Source organism: Crinia signifera, chromosome 6 (assembly GCF_055691185.1).
Source record: "Crinia signifera chromosome 6, ASM5569118v1, whole genome shotgun sequence".
Classification (NCBI taxonomy): Eukaryota; Metazoa; Chordata; class Amphibia; order Anura; family Myobatrachidae; genus Crinia; species Crinia signifera.
The window spans coordinates 174,440,981-174,465,622 of record NC_139222.1 but is presented as its reverse complement, the minus strand read 5'-3'; the positions used below and the strand labels follow the sequence as shown (position 1 = coordinate 174,465,622).

The window sequence follows — 24,642 nt, the reverse complement described above, 5'->3', positions numbered from 1 at the left end:
AATAAAAAGGTATCCCCAAAGCCAAAACATAAACAATACCTCCATTAGTCCCACTCAGAGGACACCACCACAGTCCCCTGTAGGTGTAGGAAGAGCTTTAGACTTGCCAGGAATAAAACACAATCGGTCAGGGTGAACCCCCTTAGCAATAACAGAATTCAGCTGAAGAGCTAATCATTTTGGAAGGATTTTTTATATACGTGTGGGCAGGAGCGATATAGGCTGATAGGAATTCACCTTAAGGAGGGGGGGGGGGGAATGGACCATCTCAAACAATTTAGAATATGTGCCTAACACTACGGGAACAAAGAATGGATTAAAAATCGTATAGGTTTCGAAAGGGATTCCACCCATCCCAGGAGCTTTATAACTGAGATAGGAAATTGAAGCTCCTCTTCAAATAAAGTCCTTAGCCTCTGACAGTTGCGGTAGGTACATATCATCCAAATATGCACCCAGCTGCTGCTTAGAGTATGTCACACGGAAAGGATTAAGAAACAAAAAAACACGCAGAGCAGAGATCCAGACAAATCTGTTACCAACAATATGGGTATTCCCTAAGGAGTCAGAACGGCGATGGTATGGTCAGCGAGCTCATCATGGGCCAATCATACCAAATAACCACAAGTCACATATGCCTGGGAGTAGAAGGCATGTCTAGAGAACAATAGTCAGGTTTGGACTGCTCAAATAATAAGACAAGTCTTTTTGCACAGTGAAGAATGATGCAGCACAGGCACTTCAGGTCACAACAGGGAACGATGAGTGTTACTGGCAGGACAATTGTTGAACATTAGCTTGCCTATTCCTCCATGCATCAATCAAGAAGTTTAGCAAAGGTGGTAAGTCCAAAGGAGAAGAAGAATTAAGACTTATAAGCAAGACAAATCTCCCATAAGGGTCAGTCATCCTAACAAATATATATATATATTCTCTATCGGTAAGATATCTCATAGCAGTGGAACACAGGAACCATCAGCATGGTACAAAGAGCCCCCAATCAATGCAGGAAACAACGAGGATAGTGAACTAGTCAGAAAATAATGTTCCCGCAACCTCCACAGTGATCCTATTAGGGGGTGGAGAAATGGGAAGCAGATTCTCAGTTGGCATAGCCTACACACCAGAGAATGGTCTGGCCAGCGGGTTGGTGGACACATGGGGTCAACCAGATGTTGATATAACAGCATCTGCTTTAAGTCAAGACTTCTACATGAACAGGGGGGTTCCGGAGTCCTGCGCTAAGTGTGAGATGATATGTGTGGGTTTGATTAAGTAATGCGTGGCACTGTGCAGTATGTGTGAATGGGATAAAAGGATGTTCAGTACAATGGTGTAATTGGTCAACTGAAATTTTCATAATAAATTTCAGTTGACCATTTACACCATTTAATTGAACATCCTTTTATCCCATTCACACATACCGCACAGTGCCACGCATTACTTAATCAAACCCACACATATCATCTCACACTTAGCGCAGGACTCAAGAACCCCCCTGAGACCAGCAGCTTGTGTGCGACGCCAGCACCATTGGGTTAGCGCCACCTCCATCCTTTTTCTCAAGTCTTATACATGTAAAATACTGGCCCCTCAATCTTTTAATCACAGTGTAAGAACTAAAGACCAACAAAAATCCAAAATGTTTGTTTGGCATCATGCAACTACTGGATGTATTTTGATCACATTTTCACTATTGTCTAGCTTATTAACCTAGAAGGAAAGAGGTTGGTTTTATCTTGATGGGATATCGAGGATAGGACCAACAAAGGAAAAACCAGACTATATGTTCATTCCGCTGAGCAATTACAGATATCCATGTGAGCGAGGCCATGGGCAAATGCTAATGCAGTAATAAAACTGATCATTGTTCTATCAAATTCGATCATTTGAAATATGAACGTATTTCAATCAAGGATCCTTTTCATTGAGAGTTTGAGTGTACTGTTCATTGATATAACTTGTGGATTATTGATATTACATTTGTTAAATGTAAAAATAAATATTTTTTTACGCCAAACAAACCGGATGAGTGCTCTAATTTTAACCTATTGATGTAAAAATTTCCTGTCTAAAATAGAAAAAACCACCACCACACATGAAGTCTGCAAATAAGTAATGAGCTTAGGTAACCAACTAATCAGCCTCTGCTCTTGTTTCAGTCACTTTGTTATGATCTCTATTCAGTATACAGTGCTGCAGCCAAGGTTACTGATAATTAGAGTGTAATAGTAATAGGCAGCGCCAATCTTGTTAATGACACATCAAGTGACACCTAATGACATTGTAAACATTCTGTCAAATTGCACTTGGAGAATTATAGTTACTAACATTTTCCTTCAACTTTTCCTTTAGCTTTGATAACTTGCTCCGCTCTGTTGCACCGAATTCTTTCAACTCCTCTTCATAGGCATTAGATAGCATCTGCAGGAAGAAAAACAAGCAAACCCACATAAAAAAGGTCCACATGAGGTTTTTCATGATTGTTTTTGGGGGAACACGACAGTAAAGAGTGCTGAGCTCAGCAAGGCTCAAAGCATGCAAGGGTACACGCTATACGAATTGATTGTGCCCACGCTTAAGCATGTGGACAGACACCAATTATTGATGACAAGCTATGCTTTGCCATTTGAGCTCTTTGCCCCCACAGAAGTTCCATTTTATAGTGGGGTGCACGAAAGGAACACTGAATTAGAACATTTCCAGTGCTGTGTAAAATGTTATTTGTGCTTAGCTGCTCCTGTAGCCCTGCAATACCAGTTTTATAGGACGAATTAGGAACAGCTTTGGGACACAATAAGGTCTGATTTGGTGTGTGATGTGGACCCAGATCATACCTGAGACTTTAACCGTTGCAGATCCACTTCCTTCTGGACATCCCTCCTAATTTTCCCCATATCTCCTCTGGTGTTCTTACAGAGCGCATCCTCAAACTGTGTACTTAGTTGCTGGTGTGAGGGTGGCAGTGGGGAGGATGATAGAGAACGTGGCCTGGTAAGGTTCTTCTTTGGGTGCTGTGCAGCTTATGAGGGAAAACATATTAAACATGTAATTTATGGAAATGATGTTCCCACAGCCAATTAGAATTTTATTAGCTTCTATGGGGACTGTCCTCTAATCAGCAACCTCGTTGGGTTTGAAATGTCCACTGTGAAAGAGTGCATGTCAATCATGTCGAGATTCATAGAGACTATATAGTACAGATCTGTAATATATGGTCTTGACTGCAAACAGTGGCGTAACTATAGCACCGCGGTCGCGTGGGGGGGGGGCGCTGTGCATATGGGGGCGCTGCGGTGCTATAGTAATCCCCCCGCCCCCCATCCTTACCTGTCCACTCGTCCCGGCTCCCCTCCTGGCTTCAATCAATGCTATGGAGACGGACCACGATAAAATGGCCGCCCCATAAAGCAGACTGTTCTCTGAAACTGTCTGCGGTATGGGGGTGGCCATTTTATCGTGGTCCGTCTGCATAGAATTTATTGAAGCCAGGAGGGGAGCCGGGACGCGCGGACAGGTAAGCATGCGGCAATGGGGGGAGGGGGGGCAGGCCGGACGGACGGGCAGGGAGGGGGGGCGCACCCCCATTAACGGCGGGGGGGCGCCCCAAACAAAGCTACGCCGCTGACTGCAAAGTCTATATTTCTATTCAAATTTGATACTGCACATAGATATCGAATCAACAGCATCCAATATGATTTTGATTACATAAAGCAAAATTGAATAGGAAAAAAAAACAAAAAACAGACAGACAGAAATAGAACCATGTCCCGATGAAACAAAGTCTTATCCTACACGTTATTATTCTAAACCCAATTCCTTTGTTAATTTCTGAAGTTGGTTGAGAACAACTAATTTTATAATGGCTGAAGGTGCATAGAATTCAGTTTTAGGAAAGCAAACAAGTGCCCCTCAGCAGACCAAACATATAACTTACAGAATGTCGATAGACAAATAAAAAGGACTACCTGTAGGTTTTAACCTGCATCACACGCTACTACAATGTCATCTGCTGGACATATTTAGAAGTGCATCCACACTCAGTATACACCCATCAGCCAAAACAATAAAAACAACCTGACTAATATTGTGGAGGGCGTGGCCACATCTACGAAATGTAATCCGGCGGCATGCATAGTACCTGGGCACTTGGTATACAATACTGTACAAAAGTTTTAGGCAGGTGTGAAATTTTTTTTTTTTTTTTTAATTAATAATAATAAATTAGAAGTGTTACTAGTTTACTTTTCTCTACTGCAAGGCTGACCTCCCGGGGATTGCAGCAGGGCAGTAAGAGAGGACCCTTAGTCCACCGGGAGACTTTACTGACACTAAGTGGGTTGGCAGCTTTTACTGGTGGGCCTGCAGTCCATTGGTCAAATCTGCCACTGACTAGGAGATACTGATCACAGCAACAAGACACAAGGTAGTTGTATTCAACAAGGTCTCTCCAAGGCTAAGATTTCAAAGTACATTGCGGTTTCAAGGTGTGTTGGTTAAGCTTTCCAGCACAAAGAAACAAGCCACTTCGAGGACCTTATCAGAAGAAAGACAGATCGGTACTTGTGTAGGTTCACGGCGCCCGATTGGATGTGATAGCGGCTGATATACGATGCGATTTTTTGCCTGTTCGTAACCCCACTATCCACTACGCATGGAGTTGATTTTATATAGTGTGGCGAGCCCAGCGAGCCACCGAGCCCAAAGCGCGGCGAGCCCCGTGGATTACTGCGCTCGCCACACTATGTAAAATCAACTCCATGCGTAGTGGATAGTGGAGTTATTAACAGGTTACAAATATTTTTTTTTAAATCGCATCGATATATCGGCCAATATCGCATCCGATATATCGGGCGCCATAAAAACTACACAAGTACAGACAAATCTTACTTCCCCTAAAATACAAAGATGTCCAACAGTGCCATCAGATCAGTCTAATGTTCATTGAGGTCTGGCCAGAAGTCGTCATCATGCAAGAACTGCACCCAAAAAGCTATACCTTCAACATGGAAACAAGGCCAAGCAACTTCACTATCTGTGAAAACATAGGAACTGGGGACCAGAAAAATGGCAGAAGGTGCTCTGGACTGAAATATTTAAAATATTTGTCTGTAACAGAAAGCAAATAGTTATTCATGATGCTATACCATCAGGAAGGCATCTGGAAGTGATGATATTGCCCACACAAAGCCCCAATCTAATTATAATTGAGTCTGTTTGGTATTACATGAAGAGACAGAAGGATCTGAGCAAGCAACATCCACAGTGAGGTTAGTTCTCCATGATTTTTGGAACAACCTCCCTGCAGAGTTCCTTTAAAAACTGTCTGTACAAGTGTACCTAGAAGGGATGTTGTTTTGAAGGCAAAGGGTGGTCCACTAGATATGGATTTGTTTTCTCGTGTTCATTCAGTTTAGATTTGAAAAAAATAAAAAATATAAACACTTCTATTTATGAAAACATTCAGCATTTTTTCCCACAGTTGCCTAAAATTTTTGCCCCGTACTGTATGTATCAGGTTACTAGACCCTACCATGCAGCCGCTTCTTCCTGCGGAACTCAATGATGCTGTCACTGTGGTGAGAGAGTTTGTCTTCTTCTTTTGCTTCACTGATTGAGCTGTGATCACCCTGCACCACCTTCTTCAGCATCTGTCCAACAAACAGAGTAAGTCCCAGTATCACACAACACAAGCCTATTACAGTCAGTGTACAGAACATTATTAACTCACACGATCCAGTTCATCAAGCCGACGAGACAGTCTCTTAGACATCTCCTGGAGTTCAAGTTCTGATAATTTATTCCTTGCTCGTTGAACAGAGATTGGCTCCTCCTCTAGGGATGGGGGAAGAGGATCTGAAGATCTGGAACTGGATAAATAGATAGGCCACACAGAACGGATGATTTATAGTACAGTGGCCTTATAAGTAAAGAACATTCTTACCTCATGAGCAGATTATATAGAATACTACAGAAACAATATTGTACGTAATAAAAATGGGTAATCAGAAAAAAAAAAAAAAAGAAGAAGGGGGAGGGCACTTAAAAAAAGAAAAGAAAAAAAGAAGGGGGTACTTATACAGTGCTCCTAACATTTTCTACTCACTTTATCTGGGAATACTCGGAGCCCCGTGAGGGCTGCTCATCTGTCAGTTGCAAAGTTGGAGAGTTAGGCTCTGCACATTTTCCTTCTTCGCTGGTTAAGTCCCAGTCACCTTGCTCACCCATAGTGCTTTGCAGGGTCATTAACCGGACATCAGGCTGAGTACGAAATGCTACTTTCTTCTGTCCCAACTGCACTGAAGGGACCTGCAATTGAAACAAAACAAACAAAAAAAAGTCTCAATAGATTAGTACACTTTAAGAATATCAAATATTACCCTGACCCTCATCCGCAAGTGGATGCAAATACTTACAAAGCTATTCGTAAAGACCAAGGGGTAAATTTACTAAAAGCTTTTTAAAAAGTGGAAAAGTAGGGATGTTACCCATAGAAACCAATCAAATTATTTTTATCATTTTCTAGGATGCAACAGAGACATGATAGCTAGAATCTGATTGGTTTCTATAAGCAGAGGGGCTTCTGCTATCCAATGGAGTGAGAAGGGGATAACTTACAGTGGCCAGTCACGAGTCATGCCACTTTAACTTATGGGCCCCAAACATTAGCAATTAATTATGACAATCCTGAGATCTGGAGAGGATTGCCACAATTAATTTTAGATGTGTGGGCTCCCCCTTTTGGCAATCCCAATCAAAAATTAATAGGGATCGCCAATCGATTGCTTAATCAGATTTTGCAGATCTTTTTTATATGTGTGGGCATTCCCAAATTCGTCTTCTTCATCTATTTACATTATGAACAGCAATCGATTAGGCAATTTCCAGATATGAAGATGCAATCTTTAGATGGAAAAATCTGCCGACCACTGACATAAATCTGTAATGTGTGGGCAAGTCAAATAGATTGTAGAATCCATTTATTTGGCCAAAAAATCCCTGGATCTGGAAATCCATTAATTGTGATTGCTGATGTATGGGGCCCATAAGTGTTAACAGTATTTTAGCCTTCATATTTTTGAAAAAGGTTAGTGGCCCTTTACAATGGTGACTGAAATGATTTACAATTTCGGAAGTCTAGGGACCACTGAAGTCTAGGGGCCAATCAGTCTGCCATTTAACTTTGAGATGCTAGATATTGAGCTCACCTCTGTAGCAATACCATGGCCCACCTCCTCCAGAGCCCTGCTTGCCAGAGATTTCAGTGGCTCGGACCCTGAAAGGAAATAAAAATATACACTATATTTTGATCACACAGAATCAAGAACATTTTCAGAGCTTATAAATAAAATTCTTTACAAATAATAATGAAAGTGTTCAGCTGGAACAGCAACTTCAGGTTTTTCCACATAAGTTAAGCAGTTACAGTGCGGCATATCAAAAATAATTTGGTTTGAATTTTAGAGGTCATGTTATTAAACTCAAATCAAAAAATTAAATAAATGCACTGGTTCCTGGTTAGTATATGCAAAACAGGGATTTAGGTTATTACCTCCTAAATAATTTTCTCCTAGTCAATAGGGGACACTGGGTATAGCCTGGAGAAGTTGGTGTCTGGGCATCAAATACTTATAAATATTTTCCCATCAGCACCTCCACTATACCCCACCCCCCAGCAAGCCATGGCAAGAGCGAAGAGAAGAAAAAGGGGGGGGGGGGATAAGGATTACAGGAACACACAGAGAAACACAACAGGAGAGAGTTTAGAAAACTGGTTTATAGGAATGAACCTCACAAGTAAGGAGCTTCAAGATGGCCCCCTGCTCCCGCATTGAAAAGGATTTAACAAGGTAAGAACATACATTTGATTTTCTTCTTCATCCACTAGGAGCACAGGGATACTGTGGTGTCCAAAAGCTGTCTCAAAGGCTTCACTGACAGGGATATCCCACTCCGGTGGTGTAAAGCAGAGAGTATGCCGCTTCCTGCTTTCAGAGATCCACTCTTACCTGTCCTCCCAGTATGGTTGTGGCTACGGGCTCTGGGAGATGTTTGCCGTCCTCCCAGAGCCCTTGGTGGAAATCACCGACCCAGTAACTGGTGTTGCAGCTTGAGATGTTGAAGTGGCAATGAGGGCATCCTATAGGACACCTTTCACTGCCCATTCGGTCATTAACGTAAGATAAATAAAAGTAATGGTGAGCCACTTAAAAGCAGCCCCCACAAAATTGTGACTGCTCCTGCAGGCACCAAACTAAAAACCGGCTTGCTGTGGCTAGGGTATTAGAGGAGAGGGAGTCAGAGGTTGATGGGAAAAAAATAAAATAAAAATGTGTAGCCATTTGGTGCCCTAACCGCTCTACTATATAGAAAACGTCCCTGTGCCCAAACGTGGATGAAGAAATTACACTATTCCACCTGTCAACTATGCAGATATTCACTATTAAAAATTAATTTGAAGGTTACAAACACAATCTAATCTACAGTTCTGCATTTCAATGTAATGACTAATAAGTTCTAGGTTAAGAACGACCAAGTTCTCCATTATGTTGAATGCCAGAGGCATGGTTTTAATGCAGACCTGATAGCAGGGTACATTTTGTTGGCACATGGGCAACACCATGTGCACTGCAGGTGGGGCTATGGGCGATATGTACTAAGCCTTGGAGAGTGATAAAGCGGAAAGAGGTAACAGGGCCACTTGTTGAATGATACAATTTGTGGTGTATGATAAATGGTGCTTCAGCCAGATATCAACTGCCATTTTTCAAATATGACAGTTAGATGCCCATTGGCTGGAGCACCATATGTCATATGCAACCAGTTATTCAACAAAAAGTGCTGTCACTTGTTGATAAAGGAGCCCTAAACTACCAGCGCCTAGCTGCCATGTTACATGCTGTGTTTAAAGCTGGTTGGTTTGTAGTTTGTCTCTCTACATCAGGCATTCCCAACCACGGTCCTCAAGGCACACCAACAGTGCAGGTTTTATATCCAGGCTTCAGCACAGATGGTTAAATCAAAATAACTGATGTACTGATTAAGTCACCTGTACTCAAGCCTGGATATCACTAAAACCTGCACTGTTGGTGTGCCTTGAGGACCATGGTTGGGAATGCCTGTTCTACCTTATCAATCTTCAAGGCATATACGCCAATGCATTTCTGCACTAACCATGAATTCACTATTACAAGCAAATGAAAAAGTAGTACTGTATGTCCAGTATGCTACTGATAACATCCTAGGGCAGTGGTTCACAAACTGTGCGCCTAGGCTCCCTGGGGTGCTTTGGGTTGGTCATCCAGGACCAATTCAAATTATTTATGATCAATTATTTCTGGACAAAACCAGTGCTGGTGGCTGCCAATCATAAAATTTGTACAATCAGAACCAAACCTGTCCTTTACCACATAACTGAATCTAATAAGCACATATAAACACAATCTACTTAATTTGATATATATTTTGGGGCCTAGGGGTGCCTTGGAAAAATTGATACTCTAGGGTGCCGTGATTAGATGAAGATTGGGAACCCCTGTCCTAGGGAAAGATGAATTGCCCTGGTTTACAGCAACTTGCAGCAATGCAGGAATTAGTGTTGGTCACCTAAGCAACCAAAACGATTTGCAGATAGGTTCACCCAATCAGGGGTTCGCCCAGTGCAACAATGGGAGTTTTAGGTTAAATAACTGGCAGTCTGTGGTGCTTTGTGCGATTATTATTATTATTATTATGATGATCTGGATTTAGTGCTTTTTAGCAAAAGAACGAAAGTGAAATTCAGTACACCCATTTTTTAACATCCAACAGTGCATCCTAGTTTCTTTATATCAGACAGAATATAGTAGAATTGTGCTTTCAAATTCTGAAGTAGTCTTACCCGACACAAGATGTACTGACCTGCTAACAACTTATTGAAAACTATTTGTTTGGCAGAGGTTTTTTTATTCTTTAGACTGATGGATAAGCCATGTTGAGGCCAAGTAATATTTGATTATATCTACGAGTAAAATAAAAATTCGGTAAGGCCTTACAGCGTGGAGTAGAATTTACCTTCACTTGCAGAGCTGCCCATGTCTGGGGCATCATTAATATCAGGGGGAGACTTTTTTCTTCTCAAATGATTTTCACTGCCTACAGAAAGCTGGACATCCCGGCTGACCGTGAGAGGCCTGCTGGCCTTGGGCTGATATGGACGATTTAAAGGGATGGCTGCCGGAAGTTGCTCTGGTGCCTGTGGCCTAGCTTGCACTACAAATACCAAAAAAAAAAAGAAAAAAGGAGGAGACAAATTATATATATTACATAACAAACTTAACTAATCTAATGGACCCTACACACAGGGCGACATTCTGGCATTTTCTGAGTGATTTTACTAAATCACTGAGTGTGTGTAGACCACGCAGCAATTTAAATGCGCGGTCCCTCCGCACTGAATCCGGCGGCGATTAATAACCTGCACACAAGTTATTAATCGGTGGGGGCCAATAGAAAACACTGCCCTGACACCTCGCTCAGCAGACAGCATTGCTCACAACGCCCGCCGTCCGTGTGTAAGGCCCATAAGCGTACATACATTCAATGATTAATACAACAGCGGCGGCCCTCTCTTACAGTGGGTTACTCACAGTGAATAGGATTTTTGTAAGTAGACACATGTGGAGAAGATATGGAGGCTCTAGGTTCATCAGTCTTGGCAGGATGCAGTATAATAGTCCGATCTTCCTTCTGCCTTAATCTTTCTAAATCGGAACCTGCAATCACATGATAAAATATAGAAACATACATACTTTTTTTTATATATTTATTTGAAGGGGGGATTAGAGATTTCCAGGCAATGTGCAGGAAAGGGGCGCCCAATCTAATCATTACCTCTTACTGTAAAGGTGTGAGCAGTGTCTCCAAGGCGAATGAGTTCGGCTGTGGATTCAGACCCATCCACTTCCCAGGAAGGTGCAATGTTGTCAACAGAGAGAGACCTACAAGGAACACACAGGGCTTTAAAAAAGAAGTACATTCCAAAAATGTGATGTAAAAAAAAAAAAAAAAAAAAAAAAAACAGAAAAAGGGGAGGCATTCCCAATTCAGAGCTGCCCATAAAAAAATATATATATATATAATATTTTGCACATTTCTCAAAGCAACGTTGGCACTCAAAAGGAGGCTTACTTAAATATCCAGAAAGTATCTTACCCTGCAGAGGAAGGCAGGACATCTTTATGCCCCTTGGTAATTTCCTCCTGCTGCCTTCTCAGATTAAATTCTTTATAATTTTCCAGATCTAGACAAATAAAACACACAGTAATAAGCATCACAGCTCAGTTACGTAGTAGGAGTAGGATGCTTTAACATAAAGCTTTTTAATGAAAAAACTTACTATAATCAAATACACAAAATATAGTGGTCACTAGGTGCAGGGTGTTATTGGTGAGCGCATATTTACATCTTGGGGGGACAACATTTTAGATGTGATGTATCGATAGAACTACAGTAGCAAGTTTAAATATTACTAGGTATACATATTGTATGGCGGTTTGACAGGGGGAACCCCGACGGTCAGTATACAGATGTCAGAATCCCAACTGCCAGTACTCCGACAGGGGGGAGAGCGCAAAGAAGGCTTGCTTTGCTCACCACAGGTTCTATTCTCCCTATGGGAGATGGGTATGTGCCACAAAAGTCATTGCAAGCATCAACTGAAGACGGAGGACAAGGAATATTTTAATGAGGTATTTTTTTTTTTTTTTTTTAAATGACCTACAAATCTCTATCATATTAGTACAATAAGAATAAACTCACAATAAGGTATTTATTTGAACCTATTTATTGAAACGCAAGCATATCAATGCACCTTTTAACCCAGCAAGCAGCCAATGCCAGAATTGAGTATGTTGCTGCAACAACTGGAAGGGCTCAAGCTGCCATTTTGCACCAAAGATTTATTTGGTTCTTCATAACTTGCCGTTATGCACTCCTCCTAGTAGTGCCAAATGGCCAAAACAGTCACTCACAGACTGGATGTATGGTCTACTGCAGGGCACACAGGGATGAATTAAGACTAATGTGTCTCACTGGAGAGTCTTGGCCCTTGCACAAAATCATTTGAGCTGTTCGGGGAGGGCACAATCACCACCTTCCAAAGCATTATGCCTTGGTTCTAGTTCCACCATAAAAAAGTTTAATTCAACTCCAGGTGGTCAAGACACATGTTGAGGATCCCACAAGAACATTCTGAGCGCCAATGTGGAGGTCACCTCCAGAGATGGTATAGAAGACAAGAAAAGGATGTCCTGTATCAGTGCACCAAATTTGGGATAGAGATAAAATCTAACTTTTATTAGTACATTTAAGAACTGCGAGATAAAAAACAACATACAATAACAGACAGGGGTGGGATAGAACACTCTTAAAACTAAGGTGGCAGGCTGATGATTGTAGTAGAATAAGATAGATGTATTGTTTTCACTTGGAACCGTGTGCTGGTGGTCCGTACAGGGGATAACCTGTGCGGGCCAAATGCTGGTATTATTAGCACGAGTGGGTTAAGTAACCTCTTTAATGGGTGCTCTGTACCAGTTTTATCGCAAATAAAAATTATTTGAGAGGCGAAATATTGGGACGTGGTGCCACAGCTGGTGAAGGTTGGTGTTCACTATGAGTGTATAAGCCAAGGTTTAGGCCAGTGAGATACCTCCCGTGTCACCGTCCTTAAGTACTGGACGCCCCCTGTGAGTACACTCTGTCAGATCGCACCTATTGCTCCCATTTGGCTACAACTTTGCCTATTACGGGAGTCTATGTGCTGTTCTGGAGTGCCCCAGGGTTAATCCACTGTGCCAGTCCTATGGAGTCGCCTCCAGGGGGACCTAGCTGGTAGCAGTGAAAGCCCTTACAAGGGCTATGGCGATAGCGCACAGGTTTAACAAAATTTTTACATTAGTATGAAAATAAACAAACAACTACAATCATCTGCCCGCGCACCGCTAGCCGGCACGCGCTTCGCAGATTTCAGCTTCCTCAGGGCCAACCTGCCTGAATGACTCCAAGGGTTTTTATACCATATGTGCTGTAGTATGCTCCAATCACGGGGTGTCTCAGTGGACGAGCCCCCGGAAGGTTTGGCGGGAAAAATAGCCCTATCATGGAGCCCGCTGTCTGACCAGCCCCTGTACGGTGTCTCACATGTTCAGACATCGCGTCGTGTAGTCATGGTTACCATCCACTCGTGTGCCCCGCGGCGGGCGCACTTCCGACGTGAATCCCTGCTTGTTGTGCGGTTGCCATGGTTGCCGCGCAGAGTGTGTTCAGAGACGGGTACGTCTGTTACGTACGTCCGCTCTGTCCACTCTCATTGCTAAGCGTGTGATGCTGTCTCGGTTGTCATAGTTACCCCTTGATCATCCCATTGCGTGGTGTGTGGGCGTCACTCTGGCGTGCGTCCACTACATCCCCGTCACGTCTATTGTTGTAGCGTCGGGTTGCCATGGTTACATTAGCCGGCTACTTATGGATCCCCTGATCGTTGGAGTCTATTCCAAACCGAAAATTTCTCTTAATACTCTAATCTTATAACTTATGGTGTCCCAATCTCATACTAATGGGTGAAAAATAGAGTAAAAAAAATATATATAATGTAAAGTGCCCTACTGAGATATTGAGCAGGTAAGTGATATAAAAAATGTTAGCTGAGGATCTGGTGGAAATGGACACATTGGTGATCAAGGTGTATGACCCTATAGAATAATGAGGAAAATACCTCAATGAAGGAAAAAGAAGAAAAAGAGGAAGAAAAGTATTATACTTCTCATAATAAATGTGTGTGTCAATGAGTGGCTAATGTTCCTGCCACCGCCACCCACGTGTGTGATGGGACATCTCAAAAAGATGGATGCCTACCCAGGTAAGTGAGAACTAGTGTTACACAACAAAATACAAAATAAATACAACTGTGAAAAAAAGTGGTAGTGGGTATCCAACAAGTGTATGTGATCAGTGTCAATAATTGATATCGACAGTATCACATTTTCTGCATCTGATCCTGAAAAATGTGTATATATACCCGTCATAAGGAATATGAATACACATAGGTATTGTGGCTAAAATATACAGGTGTGTTACACCGAAAATTCATGTGATGTGGTAAGCTACTAGTATTATAAAAGTATGAGAGAGAGAAATAAGATGTATAGGGATCTGGGGATTAACCCTACAAATGGAGTATCCTAAGGGGAGAATAATATGACAGATGTGCCATGTAATTACCTTATGTAAGAAGAAGGAGAATAAGACGAGGTGTGTGGTGGCAACCATTCCCAAACCTATAAGAGGGTCACTTTGCTGGTATACACAATAGAAGATGCATGATATAAAAATGAGAATATGCTAATGCATATTTTAAAGACTTATCGGGTTATAGGTATGCTGAGTAACTGTTTTCCTCATTGAGGCCTTCTGGTGACATGGTTCCCATTAGAAAAATGAGTCTGGTCTCTTGCCTGAGTAACTCCCTATCTATGTCACCTCTTCTGATCCCCATGTTGACTCTCAACATACCATAGGCTTTCAACCCAGATGTCTTACACTGATGATGTTTCAAAAAGTGACGTGCGACAGGGGTGAGTGCTTTCATGGCCTGTCTATCTTTTTCTGCATTTTTAATGCTAGAGATATGCTCAAGTACTCTTTTCTTGAGGGGCCTGATGGTCTTCCCAATATAGGTCTTATTGCAGGGGCATTCTAGAATGCCCCTGCACAACTGTTTTTTTACTCTATTTTTCACCCATTAGTATGAGATTGGGACACCATAAGTTATAAGATTAGAGTATTAAGAGAAATTTTCGGTTTGGAATAGACTCCAACGATCAGGGGATCCATAAGTAGCCGGCTAATGTAACCATGGCAACCCGACGCTACAACAATAGACGCGACGGGGATGTAGTGGACGCACGCCAGAGTGACGCCCACACACCACGCAATGGGATGATCAAGGGGTAACTATGACAACCAAGACAGCATCACACGCTTAGCAATGAGAGTGGACAGAGCGGACGTACGTAACAGACGTACCCGTCTCTGAACACACTCTGCGCGGCAACCATGGCAACCGCACAACAAGCAGGGATTCACGTCGGAAGTGCGCCCGCCGCGGGGCACACGAGTGGATGGTAACCATGACTACACGACGCGATGTCTGAACATGTGAGACACCGTACAGGGGCTGGTCAGACAGCGGGCTCCATGATAGGGCTATTTTTCCCGCCAAACCTTCCGGGGGCTCGTCCACTGAGACACCCCGTGATTGGAGCATACTACAGCACATATGGTATAAAAACCCTTGGAGTCATTCAGGCAGGTTGGCCCTGAGGAAGCTGAAATCTGCGAAGCGCGTGCCGGCTAGCGGTGCGCGGGCAGATGATTGTAGTTGTTTGTTTATTTTCATACTAATGTAAAAATTTTGTTGAACCTGTGCGCTATCGCCATAGCCCTTGTAAGGGCTTTCACTGCTACCAGCTAGGTCCCCCTGGAGGCGACTCCATAGGACTGGCACAGTGGATTAACCCTGGGGCACTCCAGAACAGCACATAGACTCCCGTAATAGGCAAAGTTGTAGCCAAATGGGAGCAATAGGTGCGATCTGACAGAGTGTACTCACAGGGGGCGTCCAGTACTTAAGGACGGTGACACGGGGAGGTATTTCACTGGCCTAAACCTTGGCTTATACACTCATAGTGAACACCAACCTCCACCAGCTGTGGCACCACGTCCCAATATTTCGCCTCTCAAATAATTTTTATTTGCGATAAAACTGGTACAGAGCACCCATTAAAGAGGTTACTTAACCCACTCGTGCTAATAATACCAGCATTTGGTTCCAAGTGAAAACAATACATATATCTTATTCTACTACAATCATCAGCCTGCCACCTTAGTTTTAAGAGTGTTATATCCCACCCCTGTCTGTTATTGTATGTTGTTTTTTATCTCGCAGTTCTTAAATGTACTAATAAAAGTTAGATTTTATCTCTATCCCAAATTTGGTGCACCGATACAGGACACCCTTTTCTTGTCTTCTATACCTGTTCAACTTATGTCCGAGGTAGCACACCCCCATATGTAATACCAATTGGTCTTGAACATTGGAATAAAGGGGGTCCTTTCTGCTCATTATTGTGTCTTGTGCGACCCACAAAATCCCCTCTATCCCACCTCCAGAGATGGCAGAAATGAAAGCTTCCAGGGAGTCTGTTCTCCACGCCTCTCCCCGATGGTCTGCTGCACTACATGTTTAGTAAACACATAGTAAAAACATTTAAACATCACATGCAAGAAAGGAAATTGAAAACTCAGACAAGAAAACGTTGGCAATCATACGTGCCTCAATGGAGCAACATTTGAACAGCTCCTTTTTAGCACCCTCTTGTGGTGGCCGGCACACACACACAAAAATAATAAATTGAATCTGGCGGAGTGTACCATCCAAGTCTGCAGGTCTGTGACTCACCTCCATTCTGGGAAGAAGCTTCGCTGATCTGCTCGGTCAGATATTCCAACAAGCCATCGAATATTTCCAAGAGACTTCGGATGGACTCTATGTCCCCTCGGACAATGTTCTCTCCTGTAAATAGGTCAAAGTGGTTTATTAGATTCATTGTTTTTCACCTGCTAACTCTAATGCAAAGCAGGAGCGGATGTCCACAGCTCCCTAAGGGCTGGCTTCTTACATCAGCTTCTCTGTGTTAGTAAGGCAAGAGAGCTGTGATGTAGAAATATACCAACAAGTCATCATTTGCATACAGCACTTACAAAGCTTCCCTGCACTCCGCTTGGGTCAGGGAGCAGTGAGGAGTCTCCTTGCCTAAATAATAATAATTAAGAGGAGATGTATAGGCAAAAAAAGGTTTTTCACTGAGCTACAACCACACTGCATAGCTCTTCTCCATTTGCCTTATTGTGGATGGGGAATAGTAAGGTTCAATAGTGCATATCCCATTTATAAAGGAATCTACAACATAATTAGCTTTGGAATGGTCACATTGGATTTGTATGCTATTTTTGCAATCTGGTGTACTTAAATGGATATTTAGATAACTACTACCCATTACAAACGTGGGTGTTTGGTTTTAATTGTGTAAAAAAAAAAATATATAATATATATATATATATATATATATATATATATATATATATATATATATATATATATATATATATATATATATATATATATATATATATATATATATATATATATATATATATATATATATATATATATATATATATATTACATACCAGTTAGTCAGTTTACCAACAAAAATACAAGATTTACTTGGATACAACCTGATAGAATAGTGTTCATTCTAGCACCCGCCATTTTTGAAAACCCATGCAGTTCTTCTTCCCTGCCTGGGGTGTCGCTGTCTACTATAGTGCTTGTAACACAGTTTGGTCTGTATATTAGTACTGATATGCAAACCACACCTGTGCTAGAAACACCACAGCAGACAGCGACACCCCAGGCAGGGAAGAGGAACTGCATGGGTTTTCAAAGATGGCGGGTGCTAGAATGAACACTATTTATAATATTCCATTACATCCATGTAATTGGACCAATACAGGTAGACCACTGATATTCTGGTGCAGTCAATTCCAGCATCCACAGGAGCCCCCCCGCAGCACGATTCCCTGCCCCCCCCCCCAAACCACAATATAAAGAAAGTAGTTGGGGCAATCGGGGGACAAATCTTCAGATAGGAATAGTTTCCAATGTTTCGGTATTTATGTACGAACTGCAGGAAATGTTAATAAAACACAGAAATCATTAGAAGTTATTCCGTTCTAAAGATTTATGCTGTTTTTGCCAGAGCCCCACCTACTTGCACTTTATATGTAAGGATTATAATACACACACACACACACAATCATATTTTTGCTTTGACCATTTCCTATTGGTCAAGAGATGACCTATCGGATCACAAGTTAATCCACAGTAGTCCCTATAATTACCTGTTATATGAGACAGGCTAACTTGCAAATAGTCAAGAGCCAGCGAGTCGATCACAGACTGGACATTGTGAGAATCATCTTCTGGACTTTGAGAGTCAGCAATAAAATCTGCAGAAATGATACACTGACATTACCACCAGGTTACTCCCCTCAGTCCCATAAAACAGTTGTGCCAGCGTCAAGCCTGCGGTTCTTCCCACAGAAGTCACTGCTATTACATACACACTTGAACTAGGTGAATGCGGTCAGCATCCCAATGGTCAGAATGTCTGCACCGGCATCCTGACATTAATTAGGATGCGGTAAGTATGCGGCCAGCACTAGTAAGCTGCCAGGGGAGGGGTTATGTGTAGGCACTCGTGGGGTGTGTGTGTGTGTGTGTGTGTGTGTGTGTGTTAGGATTAGTCACAAGCGGACAGGTTTAGGGTCAAGCTCCAGGCTCTAAGTATGTCGGCAATGGACAGCAGCCCTTTCAGTAACTTGCTCTCAGAATTCTGGGAAGTTTTGCGAAACAGAACAGAACTTGCACAGTGAAATTATACACAGGTTACCAAACCCTATATTATCTGTTCTATATAAATTTACATGACATCCTACTATTTTAGATCAATCATGTAAGCCATTACTTACCAGGCACTTTCTCTCCTAAAATATTCTCATACAGCGTAATAAAGACATGAGCATCACAGTACTTCAAGTCTCTGACTTGTAGGTTAATATGGCATTTGCACAGCAGGTTGTTGGCAATAGTCACCCAGTCTATGCAGAAAATGGGAAAGAATAAAAGAGGCCACTGAGAAGTTGACAAAGACATGGATCAAGAGGCATGACTTGCTTTCAGTATATACACTTTATACTCAAATAAGATAACAAATTACAATGTCTTAATAGAAGGAACACTTATAAGTAAAACTTCACTAACTAGAAGATAAGCTAGCAATTAATATATTATTGGTACATACAGACATGACACATTTATTTATAATGAGGGTAAAGATCACATTATTATAACCTTGTGCTCTTTCTTTTTCACAGGTTCATCCAACAGACCAAATGGGTCACTAAAGGATAAATCAAAGCCACCTGAGTGATATACAGAATGTAGTCTACCACCCTTTTATGAACTTATTTTCATTGGTCATACTATAGAAATGTATACTTTGCGGAAATAGTACAAAGAGGTTACACACACACACACACACACACACACAGCTGTAATAGCCAACATCCCACACTGAAGCCCTGCCTCAAACACAGAATACTCAACAAGGGTCATAGCTGATGCGTCATGGCAACTGACACTAGATCATCTCAAAGAGTCCTATCTCAAAGCGCTGCTGACCCAACCAAATCAGCAACCTTTCAGGTAGTGCAGCCGACCCAGCAATAACCCTGGTCATGACCCGGGATGCATCAAAGAGGTGGGAACCAGATTGCCAGCACTATAACCCAGGTTCTCAACTCTTGCATAGCAAAAGATCTACCACTCTAGATATGGGTACTTAAAGTTTAACAATATACATTTTGGGCAGTATTCAATCCCGCCGGGTCTGCGCAGCTAGGATGGCTTGTTATGGGCGAGGATCACCAAAAACAAAGCCATCCTCACCGACATACCCCCTCGCTGTATTTGTTCCGGGGAAATACTTGCTTCCCCTAATCAGCGAAGTTCGCCACAAATGCAGCAAGCCCGCTGCATTTTGTGGTGAGCCCCGACGTTTTGATGGCCTCACTCGCTGTTTCCACCTCACTGAAAAGAACCAGCGGAGGTGGAAACGTTGAGTGAACGGGAGCGCACTAATTAGCTAATTCTAGTCTCATCTATCTATGCATTTGTTTATAGCTGAGTTTTGCTATAATAAAAGTTTCCTCAGTCTCATTTGACTTAACTTTAATAGTTAGAGGTGATTTACCTGCTGACCCAGTCTATTGATTTTAAATTGCTGTTTAAACATTTTGTATATTTTCTTTGTTTGATGTGATGCCTTATTGTATATTGTTTCCATAGTGACCGGTATTGGGAGTCACTCACTTCTGGGCACGGCTGGATGATGTGCACCTGGTTTGTTGGAGCGCATGGTGAGCCGCTGACGCTATGACAGGGAAACGAGTGGGCAGTGAGAGGGTCCGCCCGCACAAGTTGGCTGCAGCAGGCTAACATCGGCGTCCCGATTTCTTCAGTGGTGAAGTTTGAGTGATTAAACTATCGGGTCTGCACAGGGGGTGGCGATTTTGAAAGTGACTCAGTGTGCATTGATCATTTGTCACTTTGTGTCCCTGATGACGGGGTTCTAATGCCGTAACGCTGTAGGATCGGATAAAAGGATCTTGCTTCTATTTTTGCAGGCCTGTTTGAGTGCTGCCACCTATCACTGATCTATGTTAAGACCTGCATGGTCTTTTTGGATGGCACCTCAGCATTAATTCATCTACAAAAGGAGTGTCGGGTAGCTACTCATAGATAGATATAGATATATATCTCCATCAACAAAATTCTATTTCCCAAAACACAATTGTCCCATCACCATGTAAAATATGGACAACATAAAATAAAAGCATTTTGTTGTCCATGATGTGGGAAGAAATGTAGGTTTTTGTGTAGGAATTAGAAAACGCTGCCTCACAGCATTGAGTTCTTGGGTTTGAGTGCCACTAAGGGCCAGATGTACTAAGCTTCAAAAGTGATAAAATGGAGAGTGATAAACAACCAGCTCCTGCCTGACATTTTTCAAACACAGTTTGTGACATGGCAGGTAGTAGCTGATTGGCTGGCTGTTTATCACTTTTGAAGCTTTTTTTTTTTTTTTTAAGCTTAGTACATCTGGCCCTTATGCCCGGTACACACCAGGATGGTGCTTGTGAGCGGGTCGTCACAGGAATGTAGGACCCGCTCACGAGCTGACGGTGACGCCGACACTCCGTGAAAATGCAGCTGATGCGATCCGATCACGACCCCCACCCACTGCAACGGTCGGTTCCGAGATCCTACCTGCAGCAGGTAGGATCTCAGAAAAGACCGACCCGCGGGGCCGCACATCGGATTGGGATTGCATCAAAAGAAAACTGAAATGGCCCAAAACATGCCCGATTTACATACAATCGGTCAAGATTGTATCTAAATTTACTAGTTTTGGGCCATATCGTCCTGGTGTGTACCCCACATAAGACCCCAAATATGTGAGATTTATATGCTCTTTTGTTTGTATAGGTTTCTTCCAGTACTCAATTATAAACTTCATAAACTACAAATGGATTAATTGGCTATTAACAAAAATTCACCCTAGTGTACATGTGGTAAGGAATATAGATGTTCAGCTTCCTGGAACAGGGACTAAATTGAATGAGCACATTTTTGGGATCAAACCTATTAAATGCGAGTAGGTCCAAATGGTGTTAAATTTGCATAAACCAATTCCTTTAACAAAGAGTGATTTGTTTTTATTATTTTCTATTCGCAGCGTGATATAATGCCATTGTATTTTTAATGTGAGTTAATTTGCATTATCGAATTGTACGGTCCTCAATAATTCGTGGAAAACCATTTGCCACGAGAATATTATATATATATATATATATATATATATATATATATATATATATATATATATATATATATATATATATATATATATATATATATTAAAAAATGATTACTAAGGAGATGTACTAAGCCTTGGAGAGTGATAAAGTGGAGAGATATAATGTACCAGTCACTTTAAAGTAAAACACGTATTGGGATGATAGTTTGTTTCCAGATAAATCAGATTGGCAAGTAGTCTAGCGTGTACCCACAATTTGCGGTTGCCTGTGGTTGCTAGCGACATCAACTCGGCAGACCATGACAGATGGCCAATAGAGCAGTATCGCTATTGACTTCATGTATGCTATCACTCACCAAGGCTTACTACACCGGTCCCAAAGACAGTGGCCATACTATAAGAAACCAAACACAAGGATGCTGCGTTATTATGAAGAGACCAGGCTCAGAAGCACACTTATGGGTTAATTCTGGGCTGTAACCCACCTCTTCTATCAGAAGATGTGGCTGACAACGTTATTATACAGGATTGTTCCATTTTTAACCTCATAGAGGCTGCAGTTATTGTGCCACAATAATAAGGGTCTAGTAACAGCAGCCCCTTAACAGAACCAGGTCACATTGGCTTTCCCTATCCCAGGGTATTCCTGATCTTTGATGGGTGCCAATAATGTGGAGTAAATAAGGGATAACAGCAGTCGTACTGACCTGTCTCCTGTGTGCCCATCGTGACCTGGAGAAGCCGCCTGTTGGCCAGATCTTCAAGGCCCCCAACCCCAGGTGATGATAAGTTTCAAATTGCCCCGGCCCTTTACCCTCTGTCACCAAGATAGACACAGCAGCTCAGGGCATTTAAACTGCCAGTGATCTGTGATTGGCTGTCTTATCCATGGCTGTTACTTCCGGATATGATGTCATAACACCTTTAGCTAACCAGGTGAATTTCAGCTCTCCGCCTGTGGCCCGGGTCCGGAACTCGGCCTTGGGGAACCCAGTTTGTCAGTAGTTAAAAAATGTGCCCCGGTACCGAAGTGGGAAATCGTGATGCGTCAATTCCTAGTAACGGTATGCCTCCGCCAAAATGTAGTCCTGACGTGACGTTCCCATTAAACAAAGGCACCAAAAAGGGGCGGGGCCGTGCCGGAACTGATGGAGGTGACGTAAAGGGCAGGACCAACTGTTGCTGTAACTAGGGGACGGTTACACAACAGTACCTTTACAATAACAATATATGTAATACAGAGCTGGAGAAGGCGTTGCACATGACCGATCGGAACATGAGCACCATATTGCAGCTGGAGTCTGGACTATACAGAGAACATTCTAATGATGATAATCTGTACAATACCCCTGCAGCAGCACCAAATACGTTTTGCAGTAAAGGGACTTTAAAGTGTTTAGAGTTGTAAAAGTGTATTACAGACAGTACAGGTCACTCATATATCTGGAGACTTTACAATGCACACTAGCCCAAATACAGACTTTACTATAGAATCCCCAGACCAATACTTTTCTAGGCAGAAATTAGTTTAACCCATTGACTGCCATTGTCGCTGTGAGCTTCAAAATAAAATGCCAGCATTGCTCAGATCGACTGTACTTTTAGTATAAATCAGTGGTTCCCAAGCTTTTTGGAACTACGGCGCCCTAGAGTATCAGAATTGTTTATGGCACCTCTCGGCCATAAATTTGTTACAGGTCTATTTATTAATCTGGGCAGAATATTACCTCCCAGGATCGTATTGTAATATGCGATCCTATTATGAGGATGTATCATTCCCCCACAAGCAGGGACAGCGCTCCGAAAGGAGCCCGTCCCCACAATGTGCTAAGCCGAGTGCAGGGGTGTCTATGCATGTGCGGTTATCGCTAATCTCCTGCCGACCATGCTGACCCCGCGGCAGTGCGGTGTGAAGCCCATAGGCTACAATTGGCTGCCGTCATCTCAGAATGGCAATAGCCTGGGGACCCGAAGCGATGATCAACATCGGCAGCTTTGCATCCCCCATAGAAACCTATGGTGGATGCGGCCGGCGGTGGTGCAGCAAGGATTGTAGCAGGGATTGGAGATTCCTGCTGCGGTCCCTCCTACATACATTCAGGTGATACTTAATATTTGCGGCTAACCCGTTTTTGTGGATTTAGCTGCAAATATTACATGATAAATGGGCCCCTTATTGAGAAATTTTTAAATAAAAACTAAATTAAGTAAATTATGTTTATATGTCTTTCTCAGTTATGTGGTGAGGGACCAGATTTGCTTCTGTTTTTCTACATATGTTATTACTGGAATACACAAGCACTGCTTTTGGCCATTACATTATCCATAAATAATTTGAATTGATCCTGCACCTTCAACTCGAGGCACCCCTGCAAGAGTCCTATGGTACTGGGTGCCACGGCATCGAATGATTCCCCTGCTTTGGGCACATGCGAGGGGATGTGTCCTCATGACAGATGCCCTTGCATGGTTGCAAGAGAAAACGGCGGCAGGGGGAGGGGCATTGATTCGCCGGGACGGCGTTACAAGGACTCGGTAAGCTGCGAGTTTTGCAGGTTACCGCGTCAACCAGAATCACCCCCTTAGCTTAATACCCTTATGTCCCCACTGGATGTAGCTTTTCACTATATAAAGGCCCCTACATAATAGACAACTTTTTGAACAATATAGGATATTCTGACAAAATGTCAAATCATCCAGTAGGTATGCACTACATGCATGTTTCCACGGTCATTAGAGACATCTTCTGGTTGGTCGTGCATGCAGATTAATCTGAGGATATTGTCAACGACAGTATACTGTACTCTTGGATGTGGCCACTGACAATATATCATTAGGTCTTTTACAAGATTGCAGTGTGTACGCACTATGAGGGTTATTCAGACTGAATTCGCAAGATGACAGATTATCAAATGACTGCAGGATTATAGATCGTAGTGTGCATGGACATGGCCAAATAGCAATTATTTTTTTCTGAATCCCCTCGCAACTTTTTCAGGAAGCCTCATTTTGGGGGTTGTAACCTGCCATTTTCTGGGGGTGTCAGGAAAAACTCAGGCATGCCCAGGTATTTTCAGAGACAGTGACATCAGCTCTG

At 42.4% G+C, this 24,642-nt stretch overlaps 1 protein-coding gene across 1 annotated transcript in view; it reads right to left on the bottom strand.

Moving 5' to 3' along the window:
* CEP95 (centrosomal protein 95) overlaps nucleotides 1-22,650 on the bottom strand; it is a 37,979-nt gene extending 15,329 nt beyond the window's left edge. Inside the window, exons 1-14 of the mRNA XM_083148169.1 lie at nucleotides 22,253-22,650; nucleotides 18,637-18,765; nucleotides 18,007-18,114; nucleotides 16,502-16,615; nucleotides 11,194-11,281; nucleotides 10,873-10,979; nucleotides 10,629-10,754; nucleotides 10,054-10,251; nucleotides 7,209-7,276; nucleotides 6,107-6,309; nucleotides 5,732-5,870; nucleotides 5,534-5,651; nucleotides 2,838-3,022; nucleotides 2,332-2,424 (exon numbers count right to left, since the gene is read on the bottom strand). Coding sequence (XP_083004295.1) covers nucleotides 2,332-2,424; nucleotides 2,838-3,022; nucleotides 5,534-5,651; nucleotides 5,732-5,870; nucleotides 6,107-6,309; nucleotides 7,209-7,276; nucleotides 10,054-10,251; nucleotides 10,629-10,754; nucleotides 10,873-10,979; nucleotides 11,194-11,281; nucleotides 16,502-16,615; nucleotides 18,007-18,114; nucleotides 18,637-18,765; nucleotides 22,253-22,271 — 1,695 coding nt within the window. The 5' untranslated portion in view covers nucleotides 22,272-22,650. The remainder of the gene's footprint in view (nucleotides 1-2,331; nucleotides 2,425-2,837; nucleotides 3,023-5,533; nucleotides 5,652-5,731; nucleotides 5,871-6,106; nucleotides 6,310-7,208; nucleotides 7,277-10,053; nucleotides 10,252-10,628; nucleotides 10,755-10,872; nucleotides 10,980-11,193; nucleotides 11,282-16,501; nucleotides 16,616-18,006; nucleotides 18,115-18,636; nucleotides 18,766-22,252) is intronic.
* Between the last annotated feature and the right edge of the window lie 1,992 nt (nucleotides 22,651-24,642).